This window comes from Patiria miniata, unplaced genomic scaffold (genome assembly GCF_015706575.1).
Source record: "Patiria miniata isolate m_02_andy unplaced genomic scaffold, ASM1570657v1 HiC_scaffold_26, whole genome shotgun sequence".
Taxonomy (NCBI): domain Eukaryota; kingdom Metazoa; phylum Echinodermata; class Asteroidea; order Valvatida; family Asterinidae; genus Patiria; species Patiria miniata.
This window is the reverse complement of record NW_024037065.1, coordinates 7,975,134-7,995,605: the sequence shown is the minus strand read 5'-3', so window position 1 is coordinate 7,995,605 and position 20,472 is coordinate 7,975,134. Positions and strand designations below refer to the sequence as shown.

The following is a 20,472-nucleotide window of genomic DNA, read 5'->3' as shown; positions in this document are numbered from 1 at the left end:
TTTTGTCGGTTGACAGAATTTGACTAGTCCCAGTGCTTGCTTGAAATATGATCTGAATGTTGGTGGCTAGCCTGTGTTAAAATGCAGGGCAGGGGAAGAGGATTGATTTGTTGGCTTTCTGTGACTGATCGAATAGCAGGAGGGTTGTATTGAAAGTCAAAGACGTATACATTACATTCAAACCAGAAGTCATTGTACACTCTAAAAACAACTTAGTCAAAGTATTGACAGGTTTCCCTAGTTATTGAAAATTGACTAGGAATTTAGTTAGGCATGCAAAGTTTCATACTATGACTAGAAAAAGTAGTTGGGTGGGACTCCAATTTCAGTTATTTTTAATTACTATTTTTCCAAAGTCAATAATACTGACTTGACAAATCTAGTCATATTGACTGATTTTCAGTTGCACCCAGCTGACCCTGAATGGCAAGTCAAATTTAATTGGTTTCTATATAGTCAAATCTGACTAATGCTTTTTTTAGAGTATGCCTATTTTGCGCTTGCCTGTGTATTGTTCTGTTCATTACAAATTAGTCAAGCATGCTGCAAACTGCTCACTCACTGGATTGACCTGCAATATACAAATTAAAAAAATTATAGAGGGCCTGATGTTTCGATCTTAGCAATATCTGATTCAGAGGCAAATGGCAGTGGTACAGGAAACATGTGTAGGTGACTGACATTTATGCTGCGTTGGAAGGAGAAACACAAACGAGGGATTAAATAGGGGACATGCCATTGTGGGTGAACATCAAAGGAGATGGAGTAAAAGAAGTAACAAAGGAGTGTGATGGCGCACCAAATAAGGAACAAAAAGAAGGGGTGATGAGGAAGAGAGGGGGTAGGGAGGAAGGGATGGAGTATGGCAATGCATAAGTGTGAATAGGGGGTGAAGAGGTGATAGGAAGGGGGACAGATGGATGCGGCAAAATGGTAAAGTAGAAAAGGGAGGACGACAGAGGAGAAAATAAACCCATATATATATATATATTTATACAACACCTGAATTAATCCCCGTCATCTGATTGGTGGATCGTTGATCACATGTCATTGAATTATTCGTCCAACGCACGGCGCGCACGCGGCGCACAGCGCAATGGAAGTTCTAATGCACGGTGAATGGAACTTCCATTACACGGTTTCAGTGCTGCCGGTGGTGGCGCTGTGACACGAATCTATTTCACAAAATGCGGACGTTACGCGAGACTGGCACTGTTTGTTCTTCTGATCTTGAGATGAAATATTAGAACTTGTAGGTCGGCTGCTAACACAAAGAAGCAACTAAAATATTCTGCCAAACGATTAGAAAAGTTGGCAAGACATACAGATCCATCTGTTGAAGCTTTAGACTGATTCACAACTGAAGAACTTCTTGTCGTGATTTTACTCAGGACTGAGAAGAAAAAACGCGGCACACTATATCAGGTGATGAGGATTTATTCAGGTGTTGTATAAAACAAATAATGAATGTTTCACATGCGTGCAGTGGCAAGAATAATTTCATTCGGTGACAGATGAAATGTTCCATTTTCGCCTCGTGGAATGGAACATTTCATCTGTCACCGAATGAAATTATTCTTACCATTGCATTCATAAACATTCATTATTTGTATAATATTAGATCAGAAGGAAGGGAGGGGATGGTTCCTATCCTTTCTCCAAATACTCGCAAGAGAGAATTTCTCATTTGATGTAATCGCAATTCTTCCAATTGAAGTTCCTCAATCATGTAGGCTATACATGTTCAAAGTCTGAAATCTCAAAAGCTATAGTTTTTTTTGTTACTCATAATTCGTTCTATGACATACGGTCTTTTGTTTAACATCTAAACTTTAGGTACAGTCATTCTGTTTACCAAGGACAAACGAGCCATAGAGATGATCTAGCAACTAGAGGAAAGAGTTAACCATGTTTTGATCAGAGGGACCATCCTCCATCCGCCTTCGGAAAAAAACCCAAAGAAATATCTCACGTTGTTCGAAACTAACGTTGCGGTTCTTTTCAGAGCAGCACAAACTCCGCGGCAAAAGGAATGAAATTTACGTCACGGCAAACTCCCAACATACAGCTCATCCATCATGTAAAATAATGTTCTAAGTCTGAAGCTTATTTATTTATTTTTTTCCCCTGGAATTGACTTACGGTCTCTAGACTTGTCTACAGCCCGACGCATACGAGAGCTATACCTGCTGAGCAAAAAAGTCATTCGAGGCCGTTTGCTGAGCACGTATGATAATAGCTCACAAAATATCCCCCGAGTGCGGTAAATTTTTGCTGTAGTCCGGGTGTGTCAAATCCCATTTTGGAGGTGAACCGTGAATTAGGACCTTGTATGCTCCAGCACGCTAGGTGTGCGGCGGAACCTTGGGCATACTTAACGTCACTGTTTAAATACACACAGCATTGTGTTATAAAAAGGGTTTGACTGCTGCGTGTTTACATGCATTTATTCTGAAGTTGGGGTGGTACCGGATGACATGATCCAAAACGCAAACTTTCGCTTACCGTACCAGCTGCATCCATGAATATCCGTCGAGGCACGGCCCTATTGAAATAAAGACTGTGCGCGTCGCTTACTTGTACATTCTGTCCAAAAAACTCTCTGCGTGCCTTCCACCTCGTGTTCTGTCTCCTATATTATCGTGATCATTTTGTTATACTCGGTTGCAACTCGGGCCCGGCATGATGGCAGGGAAATCGACGTTGATGTTCTGTTGCACCCTGGTTTTGATGGCAGTCCTCGTAGCTGAGGGTTGTCGTCAGGGAGAGGGGATCAGCAAGCCGACACGGAAAGAAACATGGCCAGAACTCGTTGGCCAGGTAAACTTAATTATGTCCTCCTTTAGGCATTTGATTCTGCATAATATGTACTATATTATGTACTTATATTCTCTTCGTGTCTCTATAACGGCACAAACTTCACTAACAGTGTAATGCTGATAATTTTGCTGGTGCAGTGTACGTGTGGCCGGGAATCCCGGCTCTGTCCGTATATATGATTCTTTTCTGTACATGGCTCACTGAGTAAAAAAAGCTTCCATCTTTACTATCTCTTCCACATGAAGTCACGCAAGCTAATTCACAACACTGAATGTCTCAGTTTGTGTTGGTTTTTTCTTTGCTTGGACAGACAGGAGAGGAGGCCAAGGCGGTCATTGAGAGAGAGGACCCAACTCTGGAGGTAAGACGATTTTCGCTTTTCTTTTTGAAGAATAATGACCCAATCTTGAACTTGAATACTGTTATCAAAGTTCAATCCTGGAAAGCACAATGCTATACCGAGGGAGTTTACGCAGGTATACACGTCAAAGGGGAAGACGAAAACGCTGGAGCTGTCGATTCAGAGATTTCATTCTTTGATGAGAATTGGGATAAAGTACCTTGCCCGTGGACACGAGCATCATCGTTGCGTATTTCATACCGTAATCTGTCATTTTCTAATGTCACTTCATTCCTGTGGTTTTGTTGCCGATTCCAGGTGGAGATTGTCCCGTACGGCTACGCCGTCACTGCTGATTACCGTACCGATCGGGTTCGAATCTATCTGGATGCTGAAGGAAGAGTCGCCACACCTCCCACGATTGGCTGATTTTGAGTGGAAGAAAAAGTACAACCTATCACCCATCGCTACTTCATAGCCGTTTTCATTTTTACTTTTTCAAAGTTTCGTTCCATTCTTATGTATTAGTTTAACCCTCCTACTGTTTGAAGAGTCACAGACAGTCAAAAATTCCATCCACTTCCCCTGCCTTGCCTTTTACACAGGCTAGTCGGTCACCAATTACAGTCAGATCATATTTAAAGCAAACACTGTGACTAGTCAAATTCAGTCAACAGAAGCAGGCAACTTGGTAGGCACAGCTGTCTTATCAATGACCTATAAGTCAAAGCATATAGCCGTATCAAGTTACATAAACAGTCACAGCCAGTCAATCCTGCTTTACGTAAGCAGTGAGCACTTAACTGATAAAAACAGTCACTTGACTGATTTTGACTAAAAGGACAACTTTACACAGAATGTGTTTGCATAGGAGGCATGGGGGTTAGTGTAATTAGAAAATTAGAAAAGATTTTTTTCAGAACAAATGTGTTACTTTCTGTGTTTAAATATTCATATTCACATACCCATTGTCTTGAGTGAGTAAAAGCTACGTCGATTGTAAGATGATTTGCTTTAATAGTAAATTGCTATAATGCCTATCACAACAGTGATGTGTTCTCCAATGGTATTGTAACGTCTCTCTGGGTTGAGAGACATTATCAAATAAAGAGTCAGATACAAGTATCTTACACACACACACTAGTACTTTATTCGAGATTATTTACATCTCAGGTCAATAGAGGGCGCACTATATACAATGTAAAGTTACGGCGTACATGATTATCTGTGTACAGACGTAGGGTCTATGGCCAGTGAGCGGGCAGCTCGATAATCTACGTGTACATGTCAGGGACTCTGTCGGGGTCAGAGCCCAGATCAACAATGACCAGAACTGCCATTTCTGCGCGCTTTATATAGACTTTTGGGGGCGCGTCTTAGCCAATGGGAGCATTGGATTCTGGTGGTTATGAATAATGCATACGTGTACAAAGGCATGGGGAAAGTTCTCTATGGGAGATTTGTACACGCTGACTTAGACATTCTAGTGGAAGAAAGTCCGAGAGCAGTGGTTAGCGGGCGAAGTAGGATCACTCGTGGGTGCGTTACGGGGAACTGATCCTCAAGGAAAAGGGAAAGGGAATAACTTCTCGGTACATAGGTTTGTGTACAAGACTTAGTCTCTAGACTAGGTAAGAATCTACACACTAATGCTATGGAGTAAAACTATGAGATGAAGGACGTAACCTGACCTCTAGCTACCGTAGGTCTCGGCCAGTGGGTTAGCGGGACACACTCGCTGGGGTGTACGGGGTCACTAAGGGGTGAATACACGGGTAGGTTTTAGCGAGCCACATTCGCTAAATGCTTCGGGTCAATGTGGGTCAGATGCGAGGTAAGGTGTGTGAGGGGAATTCGCATCGACTCCGGGGAAAGGTGGAGGGAAAATGGCTTAAGTCCTAAGTACATGTCCCATGGCGGTACATGTTCAATAGCAGTGAGTGCTACATGCATTGCGCGCTATACAATAGCGTACTGTACAATGTGCTGCACACTTAAACGTGTGTCTAAGACTTCGTGGTAAACTTCGCGCTGTGTGAGGGCACACAGGATCGCTGCAAGCATTACGCTGTGCACGGAGTGGAATGGATTGGTGTGGAAAGAAGTAAACTACGCAATTTGCGGGAACGCAACAGTATATTTAAAAAAAATTCAGCTGTGAAGATACAATTGTCCAAAAGTGCACAACCAGCGATCACATAGGATACACAGGCGTTAAGTTAATTAAATATACCATACGTACGGTATCTTGTTTAACATCGGAACTTTGGGGAAGTCAAGTGCCGCTGTATCAATATACACATTTTATTTTATTTTTTATTGCTTTCTGGTAATGAAACCAAGGATTCCTCAAAAGTGCCCTAAGCACTGTAGCTCGAAAGCCTGAAGAAGCCTGTAGAGAGAAGACAATGAGAAGAAATTACAGTTTTAGAGGTGGGAGGAAAAGCCCAGATGAATATTCTGAGGAAAACCCACGGAATCAGGTAGGGACTGAAAACCCAATCCACATATTGGCCCCGGCGGGATTCGAACCTGGGTCACAGCGGTGGATGGCGAGGAAAGTACCGCTACGCCAACCCTGACTCCCCTTTTCTGTTGACAAAGGAAAAACGTGCCTTGCAGATGATCCAGGATTTTTTCTAGATGAATTTTTGTTTAAGATATATAAATAACCATGTTTTGACCAGGAGGACCACCCTCTATCAACTCTTGGAAAGAAAACCAATGAAATATATCTGAGGAACAGAACACGTTGTTCGAAACGTCGACTAAGCGCCGCAGGTCATATCCAGATATGCACAAACTTGCACGGTGCATGTAACCGCAAATCTTCCAACTTAAGTTTCTCCACCACGTAAAGGTCCAAAGTCTTGAAATCTAAAAGGCTTTTTAAAATATTTTTGGCCCACATACTAATTCAACGACGTACGGTCTCTTGGCTAAAACATCTGAACTTTGCGGTAGTCAAGTGCCGCTGTTTCAATTTAAACAACATTCTGTTGACAAAGGAAAAACGTGCCTTGGTGATGATCCAGGATCTTCTTCTTGAGGAAAAAGGGTTTTTAAGTTATGCATGAAATAACAATGTTTTGATCAGAAGGGCTATCCTCCATCCGCCTTTGAAAGAAAACCAATGAAACATCTCCTGAAGACCAGAACACGTTGTTGATGTTCGAAACGTCGACTAAACACTGCAGTGGGCTTTTTTCGGGGCAAAAGAGGGAATTTCCCATGTGCCGTCATGGCACTCTCCCAACATACGTTCATCCATCATGCCAAATAATGTTCAATGATTTACGGTTTCTTGTCTAATCGGGTTCGAATCCATCTCGATGCCGAAGGAAGAGTCGCCAAACCACCGATGATTGGCTGATTTGGGGAGGAAGAATTCCAACCTCTCACTCATCACTTCAAATCCGTTTTCATCTTTTTTCCCCGAAGATTAAATCAAACCTTATGTATGTATTAGTTTAACCTCATACTGTTTGAAGAGTCACAGACAGTCAAAAATTTCATCCAGTTCCCCTGCCGTGCCTTTATACACAGGCTAGCCACACCAACAGTCAGATCATAATTATTCGAAGCAAGCACTGTACTAGTCAAATTCAGTCAACAGATAAAACAGGCAACTGGTAGGCACAACTGGCTTATAAATCACCCACAGTCAAAGCATAGCTGTGTCAAGTTACATAAACAGTCACTCACAGTCAAATTTCCCGCACCAATTTTCCCGACGTGTTTCGTCTCTTCCGAATTATCGCATTACGTATACACAGGGATCACTAATAACCGTTAAAAACAGTCACTTGACTTATTTTGACTGAAAGGACAACTTTTCCTAATTATATAGGAAAAGCTCTCTTTTTTCGGAACAAATGTGTTACTTTCTGTGTTTTAATATTCATATTCACATACCAATTGTCATGAGTGAGTAAAAGCTACGTCGATTGTAAGATGATTTGCTTTAATAGTAAATGGCTATACTGCCTATCACAACAGTGATGTGTTCTCCAATGGTATATTAATTTTTTTTCAGCTGTGAAGATATAATTGTCCAAAAGTGCAAAACCAGCGATCACATAGGACACACAGGCGTAAAGTTAATTAAATATACCATACGTACGGTATCTTGTTTAACATCGGAACTTTGGGGAAGTCAAGTGCCGCTGTATCAATATACACATTTTATTTTATTATTTATTTCTTTCTGGTAATGAAACCAAGGATTCCTCAAAAGTGCCCTAAGCACTGTAGCTCGAAAGCCTGAAGAAGCCTGTAGGGAGAAGACAACGAGAAGAAATTACAATTTTAGAGGTGGCAGGAAAAGCCCAGATGAATATTCTGAGGAAAATCCACGGAATCAGGTAGGGACTGAAAACCCAATCCACATATTGGCCCGGACGGGATTCGAACCTGGGTCACAGCGGTGGATGGCGAGGAAAGTACCGCTACGCCAACCCTGACTCCCCTTTTCTGTTGACAAAGGAAAAACGTGCCTTGGAGATGTCAAATCCAGGATTTTTTCTAGATGAATTTTTGTTTAAGATATATAAATAACCATGTTTTGACCAGGAGGACCACCTTCTATCAACTCTTGGAAAGAAAATCAATGAAATACATCTGAGGAACAGAACACGTTGTTTGAAACGTCGACTAAGCGCCGCAGGTCATATCCAGATATGCACAAACTTGCACGGTGCATGTAACCGCAAATCTTCCAACTTAAGTTTCTCCACCACGTAAAGGTCCAAAGTCTTGAAATCTAAAAGGCTTTTAAAAATATGTTTGGCCCATATACTCATTCAACGACGTACGGTCTCTTGGCTAAATCATCTGAACTTTGCGGTAGTCAAGTACCGCTGTTTCAATATAAACAACATGATGATGACAAAGGAAAAACGTGCCTTGAAAATGATCCAGGATTTTCTTGAGGAAAAAGCGTGTTTAAGTTATGCATGAAATATCAATGTTTTGATCAGAATGGCTATCCTCCATCCGCCTTTGAAAGAAAACCAATGAAACATCTCCTGAAGACCAGAACACGTTGTTGATGTTCGAAACGTCGACTTAACACTGCAGTGGGCTTTTTTCGGGGCAAAAGAGGGAATTTCCCATGTGCCGTCATGGCACTCTCCCAACATACGTTCATCCATCATGCCAAATAATGTTCAATGATTTACGGTTTCTTGTCTAATCGGGTTCGAATCTATCTCGATGCCGAAGGAAGAGTCGCCAAACCACCGATGATTGGCTGATTTGGGGAGGAAGAATTCCAACCTCTCACTCATCACTACAAAGCCGTTTTCATCTTTTTTTTCCCCGAAGATTATATCAAACCATATGTATGTATCAGTTTAACATCATACTGTTTGAAGAGTCACAGACAGTCAAAAACTTCATCCAGTTCCCCTGCCATGCCTTTATACACAGGCTAGCCACCACCAACAGTCAGATCATAATTATTCGAAGCAAGCACTGTACTAGTCAAATTTAGTCAACAGAAAAAACAGGCAACTGGTAGGCACAAATGACTTATAAATCACCCAAAGTCAAAGCATAGCTGCGTCAAGTTACATAAACAGTCACTCACAGTCAAATTTCCCGCACGAATTTTCCCGACGCGTTTCGTCTCTTCCGAACAGTCGCATTACGTATAGACAGGGAGCACTAATAACCGTTAAACAACAGTCACTTGACCTATTTTGACTGAAAGGACAACTTTTCCTAATTATAAAGGAAAAGCTCTCTTTTTTCGGAACAAATGTGTTACTTTCTGTGTTTTAATATTCATATTCACATAATACCAATTGTCATGAGTGAGTAAAAGCTACGTCGATTGTAAGATGATTTGCTTTAATAGTAAATGACTATACTGCCTATCACAACAGTGATGTGTTCTCCAATGGTATATTAATTTTATTCAGCTGTGAAGATACAATTGTCCAAAAGTGAACAACCAGCGATCACATAGTATACACAGGCGTAAAGTTCATTAAATATACCATACGTACGGTATCTTGTTTAACATCTGAACTTTGGGGAAGTCAAGTGCCGGTGTATCAATATACACATTTTATTTTATTTTTTATTTCTTTCTGGTAATGAAACCAAGGATTCCTCAAAAGTGCCCTAAGCACTGTAGCTCGAAAGCCTGAAGCAGCCTGTGGAGAGAAGACAATGAGAAGAAATTACAGTTTTAGAGGTGGGAGGAAAAGCCCAGATGAATATTCTGAGGAAAACCCACGGAATCAGGTAGGGACTGAAAACCCAATCCACATATTAGCCCCTGCGGGTTTCGAACCCGGGTCACAGCGGTGGATGGCGAGGAAAGTACCGCTACGCCAACCCTGACTCCCCTTTTCTGTTGACAAAGGAAAAACGTGCCTAGCAGATGATCCAGGATTTTTTCTAGATGAATTTTTGTTTAAGATATATAAATAACCATGTTTTGACCAGGAGGACCACCCTCTATCAACTCTTGGAAAGAAAACCAATGAAATATATCTGAGGAACAGAACACGTTGTTCGAAACGTCGACTAAGCGCCCCAGGTCATATCCAGATATGCACAAACTTGCACGGTGCATGTAACCGCAAATCTTCCAACTTAAGTTTCTCCACCATGTAAAGGTCCAAAGTCTTGAAATCTAAAAGGCTTTTTAAAATATGTTTTGGCCCATACACTCATTCAACGACATACGGTCTCTAGGCTAACATTTGAACTTTGCGGTAGTCGAGTGCCGCTGATTCAACATAAACAATATTCGGTTGACAAAGGAAAAACGTGCCTTGGAGATGATCCAGGATTTTCTTCTTGAGGAAAAAGGGTTTTTAAGTTATGCATGAAATAACAATGTTTTGATCAGAAGGGCTATCCTCCATCCGCCTTTGAAAGAAAAACAATGAAACCTCTCCTGAAGACCAGAACACGTTGTTGATGTTCGAAACGTCGACTAAACACTGCAGTGGGCTTTTTTCGGGGCAAAAGAGGGAATTTCCCATGTGCCGTCATGGCACTCTCCCAACATTAGTTCATCCATCATCTTGTCTAACAGCTGAACTTTGGGCAGACTTAATGCTGTTGTATAAATATACACGGCATTGTCTTGTTGAAAAGTGGTGACTATAGTGTTTATTATTCTGAATGTTGGGGTGGTACGGGGTGAACTTTCGCTTGCCAGCTGCATCCATACCCATTGAGGCTTGCACAACCGAGTGACATAAAGACCGTGCGCATCGCTCACCTGCATACATTCTGTCCAAAACCTCTCTGCCTTCCACCTCGTGTTTTTTCTCCTTCATTTTTCGTGATCAATTTTGACTCGGTTGCAACTTGGGCCCGGCATGATGGCAGGGAAATCGACGTTGATGTTCTGCTGCACCCTGGTTTTGCTGGCAGTTCTCGTGGCTGAGGGTTGTCGTCAGGAAGGGGGGATCAGCAAGCGGTCACGGAAAGAAAGATGGCCAGAACTCGTTGGCCAGGTAAACTTAATTATGTCCTCCTATAATAGGTATTTGATTCTGCATAATATAGTTACATTCTCTTCGTGTCTCTATGACGGCACAGACCTCACTAACAGTGTATTCAAGGGGCCATTCAGAATTTTCAATGTTTTAAAATTTCGATCTTTTTTCCAAATTATTTTGACCCACCCACCCACCCCTAATTTCGATTAATAAAAAACTGAACATGTACATCATGTAGGCCTACATGCACTTGCATGTACAGTGTAGGCATACATATACTTAAAAATGTACATGTATACCCATGTACATGTATACATGTGTACCCATGTACTTGTGTGTCTAGTTCAGTGACGGCGTGAAGTTATCGGTCTCCCTCTTTTGCTGTGGTGGCCTTCAGTTTTCTTGTGTTTTGCCAGCTGATATGCTGTTGGGAAAGACAGGTTGCAGTCTTGAAAGCCACTAAGATGACCGTGGTTTTGTCATTTTCTGGATTAGCCCCATAAATGTGGCAAATTTCCTGGACTGCCTCCGTAAATAAAGGTTACACTGCCACCATGTACAAAAACATGTCGAACTTTGTCAAATTTTGATTTTCACATTTAGGCTCATAGTTTGTAGTTTATTTTTGCTTTAGAAGCATACTTACCCTCTTTTTAGGCTAATAAGAAAGTGCTGCCTTTTCAGGTGTCTATTTTTCGTGAAATTTCCAGATTCGTTTGCACACGTTTGCGTATCAAAATTTCAACATGAAATTTTTCGAAAAATAGACATCTGAAAAAGGCAGCACTCTCTCATTAGCCTATAAAGGGGGTGAGTATGTTTCTAAAGCAAAAATAAACTACAAACTAAGCCTAAATGTGAAAATCAAAATTTGACAAAGTTCGACATGTTTTTGTAGATGCGTGGTGGCTGTGTGGCCTTTATTTACGGAGGCAGTCCAGTAAATTGGCCACATTTATGGGGCTATTTCTGGATGAGGTGGATGACATGTGACATTCGAGGTTGTGCCTGTCACGTGAGGTAGCTGAGAAAAACATTCCCTCGTACCCCCCGCCCAAATTGCAGGGCGGGGGTACGAGCGAAAGAAAAACATCAGGTTTGGGCATTCATCACATCAGAGGCTGCGGTCCTCGTAGTCTTGGAGTCCAGTGGTTGAATAGTCCAGTTTTTATAGCGATTGGTAATCGACACCCGCGGCGTGTTATAGAGCCGATCTAGTACACCTGGTACCCTGCTGCCTCTGCACAGCCTAACCGCTAGAAACGCCCGGCATCCAAGTCTACTGAAAAACCACCTCCCTCTCATGCCACAGTGGGTCTATACACGTACATGACGTACATGTACAGTACATGCAGGGGACCAAATTGGAAAAGAAACACGCATCGCGATATCGGAACGCTTGCGCGTTGTTCAGGCAAGTCAAAAGATCAATCTTTCTTTGTTGTTTTTTTAATCTTTTTTTCCATGGAAACTGAATTTCGATTTTCAATTATTTAGCTTGACCCACCCACCCACAATTTGGAAAAAAGATCGAAATTTTAAAACATTGAAAATTCTGAATGGCCCGTAATGCTGATAACTTTGCTGTTGCAGTGTACGTGGGGCCGGGAATCCCGGCTCTGTCCGTTTATATGATTCTTTTCTGTACATGTCTCACTGAGTAAAAAAAGCTTCCATCTTTACTATCTCTTCCACATGAAGTCACGCAAGCTAATTCACAACACTGAATGTCTCAGTTTGTGTTGGTTTTTTCTTTGCTTGGACAGACAGGACAGAGGGCCAAGACGGTCATTGAGAGAGAGGACCCAACTCTGCAGGTAAAACGATTTTCGCTTCTTTTTGAAGAATAATGACCCAATCTTGAAGTTGAATACTGTTATCAAAGTTCATTCCCGGAAAGCTTATTGCTATACCGAGGGAGTATAAATTATATGCAGGTATCCGCTTGTTAAAGGGAAGACAAAAACGCTTGGAGATGTCGAAGTAGAGATTTCATTCTTTGATGAGAATTGGGATAAAGTACCTTGCCCATGGACACGAGCATCATCGTTGCGTATTTCATACCGTAATCTCCTGTCATTTTCTAATGTCACTTCATTCCTGTGTTTTTGTTGCCGATTCCAGGTGGAGATTGTCCCGTACGGCCAGGTCGTCACTGCTGATTACAATACCAATCGGGTTCGAATCTTTCTCGATCGTGAAAGAAGAGTCGCCGCACCTCCCACGATTGGCTGATTTGGGGAGGAAGAATTCCAACCTCTCACTCATCACTATAAAGCCGTTTTCATCTTTTTTCCCCAAAGATTATATCAAACCTTATGTATGTATTAGTTTAACCTCATACTGTTTGAAAAGTCACAGACAGTCAAAAACTTCATCCAGTTCCCCTGCCATGCCTTTATACACAGGCTAGCCACACCAACAGTCAGATCATAATTATTCGAAGCAAGCACTGTACTAGTCAAATTCAGTCAACAGATAAAGCAGGCAACTGGTAGGCACAACTGGCTTATAAATCACACACAGTCAAAGCATAGCTGTGTCAAGTTACATAAACTATCTCTCACAGTCAAATTTCCGCACGAATTTTCCCGACGCGTTTCGTCGCTTCCGAACAATCGCATTACGTATAGACAGGGAGCACTAATAACCGTTAAAAACAGTCACTTGACTTATTTTCACTGAAAGGACAACTTTTCATAATTATATAGGAAAAGCTCTCTTTTTTCGGAACAAATGTGTTACTTTCTGTGTTTTAATATTCATATTCACATACCCATTGTCATGAGTGAGTAAAAGCTACGTCGATTGTAAGATGATTTGTTTGAATAGTAAATTGCTATAATGCCTATCACAACAGTGATGTGTTCTCCAATGGTATTAATTTTTTTTCAGCTGTGAAGATACAATTGTCCAAAAGTGCACAACCAGCGATCACATAGGATACACAGGCGTAAAGTTAATTAAAAAATACCATACGTACGGTATCTTGTTTAACATCTGAACTTTGGGGAAGTCAAGTGCCGCTGTATCATTATACACATTTTATTTTATTTTTTATTTCTTTCTGGTAATGAAACCAAGGATTCCTCAAAAGTGCCCTAAGCACTGTAGCTCGAAAGCATGAAGAAGCCTGTTGAAAGAAGACAATGAGAAGAAATTACAGTTTTAGAGGTGGGAGGAAAAGCCCAGATGAATATTCTGAGGAAAATCCACGGAATCAGGTAGGGACTGAAAACCCAATCCACATATTGGCCCCGGCGGGTTTCGAACCCGGGTCACAGCGGTGGATGGCGAGGAAAGTACCGCTACGCCAACCCTGACTCCCCTTTTCTGTTGACAAAGGAAAAACGTGCCTAGCAGATGATCCAGGATTTTTTCTAGATGAATTTTTGTTTAAGATATATAAATAACCATGTTTTGACCAGGAGGACCACCCTCTATCAACTCTTGGAAAGAAAACCAATGAAATATATCTGAGGAACAGAACACGTTGTTCGAAACGTCGACTAAGCGCCGCAGGACATATCCAGATATGCACAAACTTGCACGGTGAATGTAACCGCAAATCTTCCAACTTAAGTTTCTCCACCATGTAAAGGTCCAAAGTCTTGAAATCTAAAAGGCTTTTTAAAATATTTGTTGGCCCATACACTCATTCAACGACGTACGGTCTCTTGGCTAAAACATCTGAACTTTGCGGTAGTCAAGTGCCGCTGTTTCAATATAAACAACATGCTGTTGACAAAGGAAAACGTGCCTTGAAAATGATCCAGGATTTTCTTCTTGAGGAAAAAGGGTTTTTAAGTTTTTTAGGCCAAAAAAAAAGTCTCCGGTTTCTGGTATGCGCGCGCGTCGCCGTAGCCATGCGCGTCGGTAAAATGAAAAAGTTTTTTTTTCAATGAAAAATGATGTCTCAAAACCGCCAAACTCACTGGTTTGACTGGAATCCTGCTGCTGCACAATTTCAACGTGTTTTTAGATTGGGTTATGGTTGAGAATAAGCTTTATGTGGCCTCTATGGACTCCCATATATTTGCACTAACTTAGTTGGGCACCATTTGCAGTCATCAGCCGACATTTGAAGCAAAAAAAATCAGGTAAAAAAAAAAGAAAAAGCCGCGTCGCCGCACCACTTTTTGGGCAAGCTCCATACCAGAAACCGGAGACTTTTTTTTTGCCTTATGCATGAAATATCAATGTTTTGATCAGAAGGGCTATCTTCCATCCGCCTTTGAAAGAAAACCAATGAAACATCTCCTGAAGACCAGAACACGTTGTTGATGTTCGAAACGTCGACTAAACACTGCAGTGGGCTTTTTTCGGGGCAAAAGAGGGGATTTCCCATGTGCCGTCATGGCACTCTCCCAACATACGTTCATCCATCCTGCCAAATAATGTTCAATGATTTACGGTTTCTTGTCTAATCGGGTTCGAATCTATCTCGATGCCGAAGGAAGAGTCGCCAAACCACCGATGATTGGCTGATTTGGGGAGGAAGAATTCCAACCTCTCACTCATCACTATAAAGCCGTTTTCATCTTTTTTTTCCCCGAAGATTATATCAAACCATATGTATGTATCAGTTTAACATCATACTGTTTGAAGAGTCACAGACAGTCAAAAACTTCATCCAGTTCCCCTGCCATGCCTTTATACACAGGCTAGCCACCACCAACAGTCAGATCATAATTATTCGAAGCAAGCACTGTACTAGTCAAATTCAGTCAACAGAAAAAACAGGCAACTGGTAGGCACAAATGGCTTATAAATCACCCAAAGTCAAAGCATAGCTGCGTCAAGTTACATAAACAGTCACTCACAGTCAAATTTCCCGCACGAATTTTCCCGACGCGTTTCGTCTCTTCCGAACAATCGCATTACGTATAGACAGGGAGCACTAATAACCGTTAAACAACAGTCACTTGACCTATTTTGACTGAAAGGACAACTTTTCCTAATTATAAAGGAAAAGCTCTCTTTTTTCGGAACAAATGTGTTACTTTCTGTGTTTTAATATTCATATTCACATAATACCAATTGTCATGAGTGAGTAAAAGCTACGTCGATTGTAAGATGATTTGCTTTAATAGTAAATGACTATACTGCCTATCACAACAGTGATGTGTTCTCCAATGGTATATTAATTTTATTCAGCTGTGAAGATACAATTGTCCAAAAGTGAACAACCAACGATCACATAGGATACACAGGCGTAAAGTTAATTAAATATACCATACGTACGGTATCTTGTTTAACATCGGAACTTTGGGGAAGTCAAGTGCCGGTGTATCAATATACACATTTTATTTTATTATTTATTTATTTCTGGTAATGAAACCAAGCATTCCTCAAAAGTACCCTAAGCACTGTAGCTCGAAAGCCTGAAGCAGCCTGTGGAGAGAAGACAATGAGAAGAAATTACAGTTTTAGAGGTGGGAGGAAAAGCCCAGATGAATATTCTGAGGAAAACCCACGGAATCAGGTAGGGACTGAAAACCCAATCCACATATTGGCCCCTGCGGGTTTCGAACCCGGGTCACAGCGGTGGATGGCGAGGAAAGTACCGCTACGCCAACCCTGACTCCCCTTTTCTGTTGACAAAGGAAAAACGTGCCTAGCAGATGATCCAGGATTTTTTCTAGATGAATTTTTGTTTAAGATATATAAATAACCATGTTTTGACCAGGAGGACCACCCTCTATCAACTCTTGGAAAGAAAACCAATGAAATATATCTGAGGAACAGAACACGTTGTTCGAAACGTCGACTAAGCGCCCCAGGTCATATCCAGATATGCACAAACTTGCACGGTGCATGTAACCGCAAATCTTCCAACTTAAGTTTCTCCACCATGTAAAGGTCCAAAGTCTTGAAATCTAAAAGGCTTTTTAAAATATGTTTTGGCCCATACACTCATTCAACGACATACGGTCTCTAGGCTAACATTTGAACTTTGCGGTAGTCGAGTGCCGCTGATTCAACATAAACAATATTCGGTTGACAAAGGAAAAACGTGCCTTGGAGATGATCCAGGATTTTCTTCTTGAGGAAAAAGGGTTTTTAAGTTATGCATGAAATAACAATGTTTTGATCAGAAGGGCTATCCTCCATCCGCCTTTGAAAGAAAAACAATGAAACATCTCCTGAAGACCAGAACACGTTGTTGATGTTCGAAACGTCGACTAAACGCTGCAGTGGGCTTTTTTCGGGGCAAAAGAGGGAATTTCCCATGTGCCGTCATGGCACTCTCCCAACATTAGTTCATCCATCATCTTGTCTAACAGCTGAACTTTGGGCAGACTTAATGCTGTTGTATAAATATACACGGCATTGTCTTGTTGAAAAGTGTTGACTATAGTGTTTATTATTCTGAATGTTGGGGTGGTACGGGGTGAACTTTCGCTTGCCAGCTGCATCCATACCCATTGAGGCTTGCACAACCGAGTGACATAAAGACCGTGCGCATCGCTCACCTGCATACATTCTGTCCAAAACCTCTCTGCCTTCCACCTCGTGTTCTTTCTCCTACATTTTTCGTGATCAATTTTGACTCGGTTGCAACTTGGGCCCGGCATGATGGCAGGGAAATCGACGTTGATGTTCTGCTGCACCCTGGTTTTGCTGGCAGTTCTCGTGGCTAAGGGTTGTCGTCAGGGAGAGGGGATCAGCAAGCCGACACGGAAAGATTTTTGGCCAGAACTCGTTGGCCAGGTAAACTTAATTATGTCCTCCTTTAGACATTTGATTCTGCATAAATTATAGTACATTCTCTTCGTGTCTCTATGACGGCACATACTTCATTAACAGTGTAATGCTGATAATGCTGTTGCAGTGTACATGTGGCTGGGCATCCCGGCTGCTATCGCATCCCGGCTCGGTCCTTACATGATTTTTTTCTGTAAATGGCTAACTGATTAAAAAAAACTTCCATCTTTACAATCTCTTCCACATGAAGTCATGTATAAAGCCAGGTCACATCACCGAATGACTCAGTTTGTGCTGTTTTTCTTTGCTTTGACAGACAGGAGAGCAGGCAAAGGCGATCATTGAGGAAGAGGACCCAACTCTGTTTGTAAGCCAATTTTCGGTTTTAATTTTTGAAGAAAATGACCAAAGTAGAATATTGTTGTCAAAGCTCGTTCCTGGAAATCTCAATGTTGCCCAGACGTACATACACACGTAGGTAATGCGTGTGAAAGGGGGGAAGGCGAAAACAAACGCTGCTGGAGCTGTCGAACCGGAGATTTCATTCTTTGACGAGCATTAGTGTCAAGTACCTTGCCCATGGATGGGCAGGAGCACAATCGTCCCGTATTTCATATCGTAATCTCGTATCATTCTAATGGGGCTTCATTCCAATTGTTTTTGTTACCGATTCCAGGTTGAGATTTCGAACAACCCCGACGATGTGTTGAATTACGTTCCCGATCGGGTCATTATCATTGTCAATGCCGAAGGAATAGTCTTCATACCGCCCATGATCTGACCGGCCTATCTCAGTGAATGGAAGAAAAGTCCAACCTCTCTCTCGCCGCTTTAGCCGTTTTCATTTTTTTTTTGGCTAAGTTTAAATCAAACCATATGCATGTGTAAGTTTATGGCAATTAGGAAAAACTCTTTTTGCAGGGGCGTGAGTGACCACTGATAACAAGAGCTGAAAACAGCTGAAAAAGGTGTAAAAAAGCTGAACTTTGGAAATCTCCTATACTTTAGGACACAGCAGGTGAGGGAAAAAAGCTGAAATCCAAAACAAAAAAAGCTGAAATCAGCTTTTAAGCTGAGATTTCACACCCCTGTTTTTGGGAACAAATTTGTTACTTTCTGTGTTTTAATGTTCACGTTCACATTCACATTATACATAGTCATAAGTGAGTAAAAGCTATGTCCATTGTAAAAAGATTTGCTTTAATACTAAATTGCTAACTGCCTTTCACAAGTTCACAACAGTGAAGTGTTTCCCATTGGTATTTTTTTTTTCAGCTGTAAAGATACAAGTGTCTAAAAGTTTATAACCAGCGATCACACAGTACAGGATACACAGACGTACACTGCAAAAACCGTAGTGTTAATTTAACACCATCCGGTATCTATATAGGACAACAACAGTAAAATTTAACACCAGATGGTCCTATATAGATACCACTGGTGTAAATTTAACACTCCAGTTTTTGCAGTGTAAAAGCGAATGAAATCGCTGATTTAATAACTTTCTTTTATTATCGACTTGCACTCACTGCCTTATTAGTCGTTTATTACAACTAATCACTTATCATCCCAACTTAACTGCACCCGATAAACGCAAACTTTAAGGTTTATTCTCGCACTAACTACAATGTAAAACCAATCTTTGGTATTATAAGTAGCCCCAAAATTCCAAACGTATACAATGTATAGTTAAAGTTTGCCGTTTCTGAGCAACTCCTGGCATGTTTGATTGGACTGAAGTTGAATTACTTCATTAATAATTTTTATGCGAGTTGCATTCGTTGTAAAACAAATGCCCCGTGCACTGTTTCGAAGTTTGTTTTTGGATATCTTCGATATTGTAGGAACATGGCAAGGGCGGATCCAGAACACAATTTTTTTGGGGGGCCAAAAAAAAAATTTTGGTCCCCCAAAAAAGTGGGTCAAAAAAATTACGGCGTGGGGTTCGGGGCCCGCTTAAGGGCAATTTCTGACCACTTTAACCAATGTTTTTTTAGGAAAAGATGGTGGTGTACTCATTGCCTGCCTTTATTGCGATGTCACATAAAAAAAAAAATGGTTTCGTTTTTTTTTTTGGGGGGGGGCCATGGCCCCCTTTGCCCCCCCCCCCCTGGATCCGCCCTTGGAACATGGTATAATTATGGTTAGCCGATTTAGCGTCTTATTCCCGGACGCGGACTCACATGCACAACTTTTCCCAAAGCCTTTGATGTTTATCGAAGTTCAAAACATTGAACAACGACATGTAATATTTCATATGTAGTTATTGTCTGTTGATCAAAATCACTATCACTAATTTGTTCGTCAATTTACGTCATCACGCTGCATCCATTCAAAGCAAATCGTGGAAATTCCCAGAAGGGGCTGGTTGAACTCATCCGACACGGGGAGGCTTCGCGACTTTGTTGTTGGCGTCCACGAAGATGCGAACGCGATCCGTCCTAAAGTCCATGGTCACGCAGCTTCCGTCAGGAATAAGCTGGACCTGATCGGGTAAAATAACCGTGAGAAAAGTTAAAGAGGTTGTGGAATGCTCGAAGACATTTCAGTCATTTTTCGGGTATATGTAGCCTAAGGTGTGATGAAATAAAAACGACTATTGTTTCTGTCATGAAATGAGTACAAAGGGTACTTTTGAGAGCTGTTTTTCAGGTCCAGTTTCGACCCGAACGTGGCAACTGTGTAAAAATCGTCGTTGCGGGCAGCAAACAAAACACAGTAAATCGTGACGTAATAAACAGGACTCGTGTATGCTACTGTGAATCGGGAGTCCTGTTTATTACGTCACGATTTACTGTGTTTTGTTTGCTGCCCGCAACGACGACTTTTACACAGTTGCACGTTCGGGTCGAAACTGGACCTGAAAAACAGCTTTCAAAAGTACTTTTTGTACTCACTTCATGACAGAAACAATAGTCGTTTTTATTTCATCACACCTTAGGCTACATATACCCGAAAAATGACGGAAATGTCTTCGAGCATTCCACAACCTCTTTAACATTCAAGAAAGCAAGTAGGCCATCAGCCTGGGGGTTTGGTCAGTATCAAATCAGGGCATAAATGATTATAATGAGCATGCGAAAGGTATAGCGCCCCTAGAGTGGTAACAAGCATTTTGATGGACATTTTGGAAAAAAA

At 41.4% G+C, this 20,472-nt stretch overlaps 3 protein-coding genes across 3 annotated transcripts; all 3 read left to right on the top strand.

Moving 5' to 3' along the window:
• The first annotated feature begins 2,436 nt into the window (after nt 1–2,436).
• LOC119733993 (glu S.griseus protease inhibitor-like) lies at nt 2,437–4,296 on the top strand. The gene is made up of 3 exons (XM_038207376.1): nt 2,437–2,820; nt 3,131–3,181; nt 3,479–4,296. Exons 1-3 carry the CDS (start codon nt 2,683–2,685, stop codon nt 3,587–3,589), a joined length of 300 nt encoding a protein of 99 aa, XP_038063304.1. The 5' UTR covers nt 2,437–2,682; the 3' UTR covers nt 3,590–4,296.
• A 5,964-nt stretch (nt 4,297–10,260) lies between these two features.
• Nucleotides 10,261–13,489, top strand: LOC119733994 (glu S.griseus protease inhibitor-like). The gene is made up of 3 exons (XM_038207377.1): nt 10,261–10,641; nt 12,393–12,443; nt 12,751–13,489. The coding sequence occupies exons 1-3, from the start codon at nt 10,504–10,506 to the stop codon at nt 12,859–12,861; spliced, it is 300 nt and encodes a 99-aa protein (XP_038063305.1). The 5' UTR covers nt 10,261–10,503; the 3' UTR covers nt 12,862–13,489.
• Nucleotides 13,490–16,950: 3,461 nt separating this feature from the next.
• Nucleotides 16,951–18,243, top strand: LOC119733992 (glu S.griseus protease inhibitor-like). Its single transcript, XM_038207375.1, has 3 exons — nt 16,951–17,340; nt 17,651–17,701; nt 18,011–18,243. The coding sequence occupies exons 1-3, from the start codon at nt 17,203–17,205 to the stop codon at nt 18,113–18,115; spliced, it is 294 nt and encodes a 97-aa protein (XP_038063303.1). The 5' UTR covers nt 16,951–17,202; the 3' UTR covers nt 18,116–18,243.
• The last annotated feature ends 2,229 nt before the right edge of the window (nt 18,244–20,472 follow it).